The 13,692-nt window shown below is 40.0% G+C and overlaps 1 protein-coding gene across 1 annotated transcript in view; it reads right to left on the minus strand.

The window, feature by feature from the left end:
• Positions 1-13,508, minus strand: part of chd1 (chromodomain helicase DNA binding protein 1) — a 43,859-nt gene extending 30,351 nt beyond the window's left edge. The window contains exons 1-6 of the mRNA XM_037117188.1: positions 13,136-13,508; positions 11,530-11,634; positions 4,463-4,661; positions 826-942; positions 466-662; positions 39-313 (exon numbers count right to left, since the gene is read on the minus strand). Coding sequence (XP_036973083.1) covers positions 39-313; positions 466-662; positions 826-942; positions 4,463-4,661; positions 11,530-11,582 — 841 coding nt within the window. The 5' untranslated portion in view covers positions 11,583-11,634; positions 13,136-13,508. The remainder of the gene's footprint in view (positions 1-38; positions 314-465; positions 663-825; positions 943-4,462; positions 4,662-11,529; positions 11,635-13,135) is intronic.
• Positions 13,509-13,692: the final 184 nt, after the last annotated feature.

The raw sequence follows: 13,692 nt of genomic DNA on the forward strand, positions 1-13,692 counted from the left end.
GGCAGTTACATCAGAATGGGTGACATCAATCTTAGTACCTCTTTTCCTTCCTATCCTGCTATCCATAACTCTCTCCAGTGTTTCAAACTCATCTTCCTCCGGCTGAGGGACATCTTCACCCAGAACTTCCACCAGGTCATCTGAATCAGTCTTCAGCTCCTCATCCTCCTTATAGCTGATGTTGACTGTGGCCTGCCGCCGTGGTCCAGCAGATGCCACCTTCTTGTAATTGTCATCCTCATCCTCAGAAGAAGAACACTTTTGGACTTTCTTCCTCTGGGTACTGCTTTTCTTCCCATTCCGAAAATTCATCCTGAGTCATGACAAGAGATGAGAAGGAAATTGACCAGTATTAATGATCAATACATAAATGGCTGGTTAAAGTGATCACTACCAAGTTCTACTACTAAATAGTTCAGACAGTAATGTAACCCTGTGCTCCCTGGTAAGCAGTTGTCCACTTACTTGGTTGGGGGCTTTCTACTTTTGATTTTGTGACTGGGTTCATAGTCTGATGCTGTTTCATCACTGTTGTCTTCTGCTGACGAGTCTGATCCAGAACCACTACCAGATCCAGAACCCGATCCAGAGTCAGAGGAGCCTGAATTTCTTCTTTTTTTGGACCCACTCGATGAGTCAGATTCATCACTACTTGATGAGTCCTGGAAACGATTATTATCAAAGTAACAATCTCATGAATTGTCAAATAGCGCAGCTACAATCACAGATATAGCATTTAAAGACACTTATGAAATCATCAAATGGCAGTTAGTTTCTGATCAAACAACACAGAAGAAATGTATTGGGGAACAGTTTGAAACAAACCTCATCAGATCCACTGTTTGACGAGCTTTGTCTCTGTTGCTGTTGTTGCTGCAACTGTTGTTTCCTGAGCATAGCAGATCTTTGCACTGCTAGAATGCTTGGATTAGATTTCCAGAACTGCAAAACATGCAGAGCAAGTTAGTGAAAAATACAGGAACATTATATAAAACTATCACATGACAAGAGTTGACCACCACACCCAAAAAGAACTGTGCCACTAGCAAATAAACAATAAATAAACAACTGCTAGTCAAAGTAAAGCACAATCGCATATTTCAACTACTTATAATCAGTTTTCACATTGAGCTGAATTACTGAATTAATTCATTTTATAATTTCAAGTGAAACTGGCCGCTTTTCAAAAACAAATACATAACAGAGGTTGTGAAAGAGTGCCTCTTAAAATAATGCTAATTTAAGAAAAAGCAAAAAATAGTGTAATAGTGCAATTTCACTTTCTTTATTAAACTCAATTTCACATCTTTACAGTCTCAACCAACCCTTTCAACCAGAGGTGTAAAGGTATATTGATATATTATATATTATTATTATTATTATTGATATATTGCTTTAACAGCTCTTCTGCGAACTGCATACTTGTGGACGCAACCATCACTCATACTAATGTAGCTCCTCAGGGATTTAAAACAGATTTAAGTGGATTTTATTTTTCAAAATTTGATAATCCAACCCATGACAACACATTAGCTGAGGTTGTAAGGACTAAGGCTGTTGGTAGCTGTTGTTAATTTTATTCAAATATGCCAAATGTAATTATATGGGTAAATGTAATTCAGACAATAGGGCTGAACTAGCTAAAAGGGTTAATGGCAGTTGCCACTGCTGCTTGCTACACACACAGAATGTGAAGAAAAAAAAACATGTAATTTTATTCTATTTTTATAACCGTGTCCCTGTTTCTGGAAATGGATTGAGGGCAAAAATCCCTCTCCAACAATTCTTAGTCATATTTGCAGGGACAGACAATAAGGGAAATTTGCCACTGGCCCTCTGGGCCAGGTATCGATCCCCATAAAAACAAAAAAGAACATATCCCAGCCAATTCCTGCGGTCTAGCCATCAAGGCTGGAACTTTCTACGATACCAATACTAGTAAATTTCCATGATTCTCGATACTTATTCGATACCACGATTTAAGAAAAAAAAACAAACAAAAAATTCATTAGGCTACTTTAATAAATAACTGTTTCACATCAAACTTGTATTTAAGCTCCACTGTGCTTTAACAATGAAGTAAAAATTGAGTTAAAATGGTTAATATGCCTCAACACAAACGGAAAGTCATGTAGTCATTACTTTTATCTTCCAGTAGTTCAATGATAGAACTGTTGTTCTCATTCATTCACTTTTAGGCTCCTTCCACAGACTGATGCAAAACTAATCATTGTTTCATTTTTCAGCTTTATTTTGTGTTTACACACGTTTGTTTTTTTCTCTGTTCCAAACCATGGATGTATTATGGTAAACTAAACGCTCACCAGCACTGTGGCGCACACCAAGCAGCTGGAGTGGCTCGAGGACCAGCCGCGTTCACATAAACACACACGAGCTTGACTGTAGCCGCACCGAGAACCAATGCGTGCTCTGGCCCACGTATAATGTCCGCATCGGTCCCAACAGGACTCGACTGGACACCACAGGGAATTAACGTGAAATTAGATTTATTACATTTTTTACTTGTTATCTTTTTTCAAGGCATTATTTTTCACTGGCCCCACTGGGCCAGTGCTTGGAGCGTTCTGGTGGCCCTGACAGTTTTAGAAGTACATCCGGGCCACTTATATTGTCGACCCCTGACTTGTGTATTATGTTGTTTCTGTTTATGTCGTCATATTCTCATCCTATTTTTACATGTTGTTAAGCATTAAAGGACATTGAAATCTTGAAACAGTTTACATTGTATGTTCTTTATCAAAAGATGAATTGTTTCTCCCACCAACACCCCATCGCTTATTAATCAGAGTGATAGCTCTTATGTCCGGTCCGATCAGAGGACTGAGATCTGTGCACCACTTTATGCACACAGAGATACATCGCGGCGCTCCTCCTCCTCCGCCAGTGAACTAGAGCATTTTGCTCATATACAGTCAAACAGCGCTGTCGTCATCATTACTGTTTATCCACTATCGATACAATTGCTGCTGTGCTGATCACTTTACAAATTCATTCGCACAGATTTCCATATCCAGCTGTTTTTTCTACCATGTGACCCAAGAGGGGCTCTGTAAATAAGGAGCAAGTCAATGAGGAAATAAAACAGCATATCCAGCTCCAGAAGGAGAAGAGAGAAACTGAGGGCCCTGATGTGTTCACTACAGGCTGGAATGCTACCTGGTGGATGCTGGAGCACACTGCATCCAAAGCAGAACACAATTCCAACAACTTGATGTGAAAGCAGACAGGTCCAAAGACATTAAATTAGTAATTAGCATTTACATCACATTTACATTTATCGGCTTTGCATAAAAATATGGAAGAGTATATGTTCATTGTTTGAAGTTCTATGCACTAGCAAGGTGAAGCAGCTTTTAGTTTCCATTTTCCCCGCTTGTGTACCGAGTTTTATGAATACTGGATGTCCACCAAATTTGAATCCATAATAATCACTTTAACTAGGGCATGAATCATTACTGTTTAGTGTGAATTTTTCAATAAATTAGATACATAACCTGTTTTTAATTTGAAATAATTTCTTGCTTGATTTTGTTATTGTTTTTGAAAAGTAACTTCTTCATTTTAAACAATTTCTTCACTAACTTTTTTCCTTTGTTTTACAATCATTTTAAATGTAGTTTTAAAATGTCTAATGTCCTTACTTGGTGGGATAAACTGTAATGCAATATGTGTATCGTTACTCCTAATATCACAGTGAACAGCCATTTCCCAATCTCCCACTTTCTCTAGTTCAGTGAAACAAGTGAACTTCATTCTTCATTCAAATTCAGATTTGATCAGTTATGTCTGCTCAGAGGACATTTGCTTTGTCTCAGTGGTACTTTATTTCATAGTGGTGCTTCACATAGCCACTTTTAATAACCACCATGGTCTCAGAACATATGAGACATACTGGAATTGAACTGTCCGGGGAAAGAATGAACATGTAAAAGTCCATTCTTGATTAAAAGCTTAAAGATTAAAAAGATTAAAACATCTTATCTGACTTCTCATTCTAAGACCGTTGTCTCTTTGTCATGTGTATCCCACTCGCACAAATCTCAGTTGCTCTGATTGCCCAAATGCACTGATTTGATTGGCTGCATGACATCACTTGACAACACATGCAGTAGGTCTGAGGACCTGCTAAACCAGTGCTGTAACTGCAAGAAAAGCTGCACCAGCTAGAATAAAAACACTATGTCATAATCAATAATTCTCAAAAATGTATCAGTTATAAGTGCGGGTCTGGTTGTTGGTCCACCGATTAGTGACCTCTGAATTAGTCTATTTTGACAAATAGTTTTGAGCAGTATTAAGCAATTTGATGCTGAATAGTTAAAGCCAGCAATAGCTAACATATAATGATCAAAAATGCCCTGTCAGAATTTCATATTCGCCACATATCTAGTTCAAGTGACAAATACCAGACAATTTCCTGTAAATACTGAAAACTTTTTACCTCAGCTCCGTCGATGTTTGACTTATTTGGCTGTTCCATCTTTTCCTTGGATTCAGAATCTGACTGGCTGCCAGAGTCTGAGCCACTACCTGAGTCACTGCTCCCTGATTGGCTGCTGCTGCTAGAGGAGCTGGAACTGGAGCCTGAGCCGGACCCTGATGGTGATCCCGATCCAGAAGCCGATTCATCATCAGAATTACTGTCGTATGTAAGAAAAAAAAACAAAACACACAGCACATATTTGTACATGAGTATTTTAAAGATTAAACATGCAGTGTAGAACCTTTTTCTACCCCCCTGGAAGTAAGAGTAATTGCACGAACACTACCACTACTACTTAATATAGTCACAAGTTCTTCAAGCGTTCACCCTAGGACCACAGACCGAACCCTGAACCCGTACTGGTTTAGATACACATCTGATACAGACTGACAATGAGGTCTGGCGTTCTTTTAACCCAGGCCCTGGGTCCGTTTAACCTTATGCGTTATACAACATTATGTGTAAGGCCCGAGTAGATTTGCAATGCTAATTATATAACAGTTGCATTTGTCATCCGGCACCACAAAATGTCAGCAAATGGTGAACAGGTTTTATCAGTGTTTCCCCAAGACTAAAATGATTCCTTCAATTGTCTAAACGATACCATTCTTTTCAACCATATTTTCAATTGGAAGACAGGATTTCCTAATCTGCTAAACCTGAACCATAAAGTCTGGTCCGCCTGTTAGTGACCTATGACCTAGACCATAGATCACTGAGAGGTGGACCGCGGTCCGGGTCCTGACCCAGCTACCGACCAACATGGAGCTGGACCTATAGTCGATATATATCTAAGTATTTAAAATTTTGACAGGGTGCGTCTATTTTGACCAGCGCAGTTTTTCTAGACTTCACAGTACTGGTGTAGAAGATCTGGAAACCCACTGACCAATTGCATGCAACTAAGCCAGCCACGTGATGCTACTCAGACAATCACATCTGTGCATTCCTGGTGATAAACATTTAGACTTTGAATACAGACAGATGAAAAAGGTGAGAAGCAAATGACAGACGGAAAGACGAGTGAGCAATGCAGGAAGAGTAGACAGAGAGACAGGTTTCTCCAAGAAGAGAAAAGTGGAAAGCGAAAACAGAGCTTTCAACCAAGAATTGACAGACTGGTTTTGTGCTTCCAGTGGGAAGAATGAACATGTATGAGTCTGAGTCTATCTCATATGCTCAGAGACCGTGGCACTCATTCAATGAGTCAATGTGAAAAGACACTATGAGACAAAGCACAAAGTTTTTGACCAAACATACCCACTCAAGTCTGAACTAAGGTCACAGAAAATAAGTAGTCTAGAGCCCAATATGAAAAACACAAAGGAGGAGTGGGATATTAGAGGGAAAGAGAGAGAAACTGTCAAACTGTTCAATTGTTAAGATGTTCTTAGATCTATCTGTAAAAATATGTATCTGTAAAAATGGTGTGAAACATTAAGAAAAAAAAACGCAAACTCAAGCTGCTGATACCCATTATTCTATTTTTCAAAAATTGAGTACTTTAAGGCGCACAACTTTTAAAAAGTCATTTTATTTATTTTCACTCTATTTTAAAAGCAGCAGTTCTTTTCCTTAAAGACTGAAGAAAATAGAAAATACCTATCTACAGTATCATATATCTGTATAATTAAAAGTTAAGTGACAATTATTGTCAAAATGTGTTTTTTCTTTATTTGATTTGAAAGTCAGTTGATTACATGCAGCTCCTTCCAGCGCAAAGAAGAGCTGCACTGCCTGCTCCACATTCAGCAGGTTCATTGTTTTGACACACAAAACAAAAAACCACTACACTATACACACAACATAACACACTAACTAGATTAACACTAACTAAACACGCCAAATGTCACAAATCTCTCAACTCTTGAAACTTGCCAACGCTGTCTCCATCATTGTCACTGTCACTATTTTGCTGCCATCCCAGCCCAAGTTTCCCCCTTTTCCTCAGCAACCAAATCAAGTGCTTTGCCATATAATTCTGTGACTGGTTGATGTGGTGCCATTATCCACCAATAGGAAAGGGGGTGGCTTTTTTTTGTTGCTTGTGAATACTTCCTTCAGGCGAACACTTTCGTGAGAAAAGCCCATTTTTATTGTTTCTTCCTGCACCGAATGCGACGGCAATATTCATGTAAAAAGTGTAGTGTACATCATTTATCGTATTCATCTTGGCCTAGCAGGACAATTTAAAAACTGGTATATAGTTTGAAGGCTGCACCAACACAAAACTTGAAACCGAGACTCATTGAGACAGCGTCTTGGTGCTACGTCATCTTAAATGGTCTTCTAGGACTGGATATATTACTGGAAAATTGAATGGTGACCTTGAAATCAAAAGCCAAATAGCCATAATTTGGAGAAGCGTGACACCCGTACTATACAGAGCAGCAGACACATTTTTTCCACTGGTAGAACTGGTACACCATTCTTGAAATCACCTACTGAAATCACCATGCAACACAATAAATTCATATTTTTTCAATCTAAACTGTGGATGATAAATCTTTTTGAAATACACAGAAAATGTACAGAAATGATGATAGTTAGTACTTATCTAATAATGTAAAAACAGCTCACATGCATGTCATTTAGTGATTTAGAGTTTTGATTCAGCGATGTGCCTGGTTCTCGGCAACTGTTCACCTAAAACAACCTGTGGACAGTTATACTGACATCATACCGGCATTTCACTACAGTTTCAAAGTCTGTCTGTAAAAAATGTCACAGACATGACAATATTACAGTCTACAGGGCAGTTTTTTGCACTCTCTCATCCTGACTCCCTTTCTCCTTCCTGCTTTCTCTCTTAACCCAAGGCTATAGGGAGATCTCGTCATCATTTTTACTGATAATTACCAAAGGCAAACACCATCTACAAAGATGGGGCTGGCAGTAGCTGTCACACACTGCAAACACAGGATGTGGTCCACTCATCCAGTTTGTAGGAAGTCCAAAATTAAAGTTACATGCCATCAGTCTAATGGGATTAGATACAGTTCGTAGAATCAGCAATTAATTTGCAAAGCTTGAGGCCAGGTGACAGCATGCAAACATCATCTGAAATTCAAAAGGAAGTTATAATTCACGTTTGCAACATGTGGTAAAAATTGTCTGGTCTGACAGTAGCACACAACTGTAGGAAGTGGGAGGGACAGGTGATGGACAGGATCAGAGTTAGAGACTGTCTTATAAGCTTAGAAATTGAAGTTGTATATTGCCTCACAATTAACATTTCATATCCAGATCAATTCTCTCACACACACACACACAAAAAAAAAGTATCAAGCATTAAATTGTGGAACTTAGCGCTTCAATATGACAGCTCAAAAACTACAACCAACAGCGGGTAGATGTCAACACTGAAACTAGCAACATTGATAATGGATTCATGTTTATCATTCACGCAGAAGGGGGAAAAAACTGTCAATGAACTTCACTTGAGTCTCACACTGAAACATTACAGCAAACACAGTCATTTGACAGTAATACGCAGGGAAACACAGATGTGTTGAATAACCTTTTGAAATATCCCTGCTGATATAAAGACTGCAAGTGTTCCACATGCACTGACTGTTTACCTCATCCTGGAGGCTGGCCCACTGTGCTCACGGGGCACTATCACATGCAACAGCTGTCAATAAAAGACAATCGAAAGATTCCCCCAGAGATAGACATATATTGTGGATAATTATTAATAAAAACATAGTCATAAATGCAAGTTATTTTAATTATTGAACATTTTGTTTAATTCAAATAAATTAACTTTGTTTGATAACACAACTCTGTGGTGATGCAAGTTAATTCTAGAAAAAAGGATAGTTAATGAATACTTCAAGAAAAATTGACTTTTGCTAGCCACAAATGGATGAGGAGTCACCCAGTAGGTGATAGTTCCACATATAATAACAGCTTGTTTGTCAAATCACACATGTGTAAATGTCCGGGAGACAGCTGGGGAACGACCCCACATCCTGGGAAAAATGCCTCACCAGTATATGACTGAAAACACAACTAGTAGTGTTTGCAGGAGCAATGTACTTTTCTTTAACAGGCAGGGTGGCGGAGTGTTCCTTAGCAGAATTACACCACTACTTTTGGTGTTTAAATTAGTAATTTTGCCATTGCAGGATTATTGTTTATTATTATTTTTTTCAATGGCAGGAGAGGACCAAAAGAGGAGGCGGGTGTTGAGTTTTACCTCTTCAAGTTAGCCCATATCATTTTTCGCTATGGATGCTTCATATATCTACACCTCAGTTCAAACACCTGCATACAAAACATTTAAGTGGGGAGGAGAGAACTCCCCCTAATTACTTTAGAAACTAATGCGTGCTCTTTCACACACTTGTTAATCAAGTATAGAAATGGAGAGGACTCTAACGGAGGATGTGTACCGAAACCCAGTATTAAACGGGTCGCATGGCTAAATTTGTGGCATCAATAAGCTCTGACGTTATTGGTTCTGCTACCACAATTGAAAAAATGAAGGCATTCATCTAGGTCGGATTTCCACTGTCCCCAATCCTGAACACAGACCTGTGTGGGAGCCTGATCTGTGCAGGGGATGGGGCAGGCGCTCACTGTCGGTCCATTACCTCACACACACGTGAGCGCAGAGACGCAGAAACCCTGCTCTAAGAGGCAATGATGGGAAGAGCCAAAGTGCTACAAGTCTTTTGCATGAAAGGGAGCAAGCAAGCAATGTTTCAAAACATCTAGCAAAAGTACATCACATACAGATGGAGAATATACACAGTTTGACCGCCTAGATCGTAGTTCCTCTCCAGTTTCCCCATCAACATCAGGTATGTGATGCTAGCAGAAGCCCACACAGAGTTAATTCAATCATACAGATCAGTCAGTCAGCTTAATGTCTCTTTATACAGTCATGAACTCTCTCTAACATGGAGAAGGCATCATTCAAAACAGGGTTCGGGTCATAATATGAGCTTTGAAGAGGTCTCTATAATAAGTAAACCTAACCAACATTGGGACAGAATTAGATAAATAAGATCATCGCGCATGCAACAGCTGACATTAAAGCTTTGTGCCCCACCAACACAGTTCAGGGTTCTCCCCAGACAGTGGAACAACAGCGCTGCGCCACTATACTGCTAGCACAACGCCGCTATACTGCTAGCAACTTCCCGTTCCTCAACAACCAAACTTGCTGCTTGGACACTTTTGTGACAAAAGCCAGTTTTTACCATTTCTTCCTGCACCAGACACAAAGCAAACGTGATGGCAATGTTTGCGAAAAAGCGTGGCGGATATTATTTACCCCAAGTCCGGTTTTGGACCTGCTGGTGCGTCTGACGACTCGGAAGGTGGGCCGTGTGGGTGGCCTAGCAGCTAGCAGCTAGCTACACACAAACATCCACAGATTCTGATTCCACTTTGTTGTCCGCACGTCTCCGGATCTCGTCAGACCCGCACAGTCTCGGTCCGGACACATTTAGTCTCATTAATCCACAACAGTCAGTTTAGATGCACAGAACAGAATGGGACCAAACTGCCGGCAAAATCCCTGTCCAGCTCGCGCTGCTGCAGGTATAAATCTGCTTGTTTCTTAAGGTATGTCGTGGAAGTGAGCTCTGTAGTAACTATCTCTCCATGCTAGGGATGTGCAGCACCCAAACAATGTGCAGTGTGTACACACTAGAGTTATCTTGGACTTAAAAAGGCAGCAGTTACAAGCATTTTGGGTATTTGATGACTAAATAATTACCTCTGTGAGACAAACCTGAGGTAGGCCACATGTTTGTGGATACTTTTTACACCCAGACTGATGCTAATAGAGCGGAATAGTACCAGCCGAAACCAAATGGCCAACACACACCACAGCATTACATAACTTAAAAATCTGTGGTCAAGAAAATAACCATGCTCAGTCAGTTCAATGTCAAAACCCTTGCACCTGCTCAGCATCTTGTACAACGCTGGCCCTCCCCAGAGCCAACAGTGCAGCACAGAGGCTGCTCTCCACTGGTGGACTTATGAAGACAACACATGACAGGAACTCATCGCTGGATTAATTTCACTTATACTTATTCCTGTATTGCCTTACAAAACTGCTATTTTTTTTCATACAAACTAAAATCTGGAATGAGATCTAATATCATGTCAGACAAGTAACTTCTTTTATACACAACAAACAAGCACATCAACTAAACTCACCGTTTAATGAAAGGACAAACCTGCAACCACTGTTTAAAAACTCATGTAACATCTTGCTCATTCTATTCAGATAGTCTACTCTGTAGTGTATACGCAGATATTCAAAAGAACAGGAATCTGTGTGACATGCTTCAGCCAATAATTCTATTTTCTCATGGGCATGTATACTTGGACAATTGCAGTTGTCAGATTGGGTAGCAAAGTCGACCTATGGCTGTAATCCGACTAAGCTGTGCATGTAAACGTTCTGAGTTTTTTTTAAAGACATCTCGCCTCTCATCCAAGAGGCTTCTTCAGTTCTTACTGGTCCAGTGTCCTATGACACAGAACTTACAATAACCATGACCCGGATGACTAAGAACCTTCATCAACAGTTGATATTACTTTTACTCTATAATATCAAAAATATAGAATGAAATAAAAACAAATACTAAACTTTGCCATGCTTATAGATTATTTCAACAATGACAACACTGAATCAAAATATACAGCCCCCATCATTAATTTAAAAAATTCCACTGGTTGAGCAGAGCTGAAGTGTCCACTACGCAATATCTACCACATCACAATCTCGCATCATCTGGCAGTTTCTATGTATTAGCAAATCACATACATTCAAGTTCATATTTGAGTTGGATTAGCTCCATTCCACAGTTTAACCTGCAATCAGGAGCCATTTCTTACAGCCCACCATTTCTAGAATTGTAAAATCCAGCCTATATGCAGAATATACTGCTGCTTTATATTGTAAACAATAAATGAGTAAAAAAACATAACCATTCCATTTGACATCAGTAAAACTTAATAAAAGAAGTACGCTGGACAAAGTTGATTGGTTGATTTACCTTGATTCGCCACTGCTGTTGCTTACACTTTCATCTTCACCACGTCCAGCCATGGTGAAGTCAAAAGAGATCCTTTCACCCTAACAACCTGTTCCACGTGGAAAACTGTAAGAGAAGATCATAATAACATCATTAGAGAGACAGCCTGAAATATGCCAGAACTGTGCTTTCATCTTTGCTGACAAATTCCAGTAACATGATGCCTTAGTAGCAGCGAAGGGAGTGATTAGGACTTCGGGGTACAGTATTGACAATTGAATATACTACAGTTACAAATCCTCATATTTACAAAACAAAATCTATTAGCAGCTCACTACACAGCCCCGACAAACTATGCATCAAAGTTTAACCAACGAACTGTCCCAGTGTCAGCATAGTTTTCACACTTTGTCAAATGGGAAGATTTCTTTGGTCATTTATGCTGTTTTCTTATGCTTTTTAATATTGGGTTATAGTTTCTTGCACACCAAACTCCTTATTTGTTTATGAATATCGCAAGCTAAAACCAGAACAGACGGAGTTGTGTGGATGGCCGTAGCCAGTGTTACACTAACTTGACTGTATTTGTTCTTTCTACACCGAGGCCTATCGGGCCTGTGTAGCGTGTTTCCACATGCACACAAAGCTCCATGAGCACTCTAAACACTAAATAACTGCATTAATCTTGGCCACGGACAAAAATGTATTATTGCAAACATTCCTTTGTCAACATTCGTGCCGTCGATTCAGGGTTACACTTCTAAGAGTGTGTCTGCAGTTTAGCTTGAAGCCAAATAGCTAATACCGGCTAATGACGCCAACATTCTGTATTGGCGGGGTACGTTCGCAGTAATGTATGCAGACACAGCCAACGCGCCAGGCAGTATTTTATTTCACTATTTCAACGGCGAACAATATGTCGCAACATGCGCCCTTACTGTAATAAGTTAACACGGCTTGATTATTGTCAGCCACTTAATTGCTTCAGTGTAGTAGCTGTCCCATATGCCTGACTGTATGGAAGCACTGATGTTATGCTAGTATTAAGAGGTTCTGGTTTTGTTCATCATAAAACTTGTAAACCAATAAGAGCAACAGTTATCTTTATAATTCTACAACATGTGTCGCGACAATATGGGTCAAACGCTAATTATAGTGCCGTGTTTAACGTCAACGTGGGCTCAATTAACCTGTAGTGAGAGGAGCGATCGCCAAGCGTTTACGGGGGTTGTCAAGGAAAGTAGCAATAGCTAATGATAGGAAGCACGAGGCTAGCAAAGAAGCTAACAAAATGACAAAACTTTGCGCTAGTTCAGCAGGGAACTGCTGGAATGTCCATTTTCCAACTGAAGCCGATACTCGACGTTCAGCCGTCAGCAGTGTTTAACCGTGCGCACTTCCCTGAAAGCAATAGGCCACAGAAGAGTCTGAAACTTATTTAGAACTCGTTCTTACCCCCACAAACAGAATTAGCTAACCTAATTTCACCCTCTTCCATCTTGTTTTCATTCGCCGCTCACTTCTCGCGGCTTTTACCACATCAACATGCAAGTTAGCTGACTTTCTCGCTGAACTACGAGATAAGTAACTCCACGCTGTATGGTACAAAGTATTTTTTTTACGTTACCTGTGAAAATTCCAATAAAACAGTTGTCTAAATGAGCCTTTCCACTTCAGAGGTCCTTTCTTCTTTTATTCAGCTAGTGAGCTAGCGTTAGCTGGCGCTGATAGCTAGCGCTACCTTACGCTAGCTTGCTAGCTAGCCAGCTTTCTCCCAGTTAGGGAGAGCAGCCCCGAACGACTCACTTCGGTAAATCTGGCACAATGTTGGTTTTACTCTCCCTCCAAAAATCAAGTAAATCCCCTTTCCCGGTTTTTGATGTAAGCAAAGTCTTATGCTCGTCGGTCACTGCGATTGTAGAAAGCTGGCATCTCAATCCAGGATCTTCCGAGAACCGGCCTCCGCCATGACGCCGAAAGGTTCACTTCTCTAGGAAACCCCGGACAGTGACGTAACGACTGTGCTCATCTACACAGTGCAACAGCACCAAACATCTGGCAGCTGGGTATTTTAGACAAGAAATACTTTTTCATAACAAATTGAATCAACATTACATGTCACCTTAAAGCCCAAAGAGTTAGCGTTAGGCTAAATATTTGGAGAAGTGAAATGTGGAGGCTGTA

Source organism: Acanthopagrus latus, chromosome 12 (genome assembly GCF_904848185.1).
Source record: "Acanthopagrus latus isolate v.2019 chromosome 12, fAcaLat1.1, whole genome shotgun sequence".
Lineage (NCBI taxonomy): Eukaryota > Metazoa > Chordata > Actinopteri > Spariformes > Sparidae > Acanthopagrus > Acanthopagrus latus.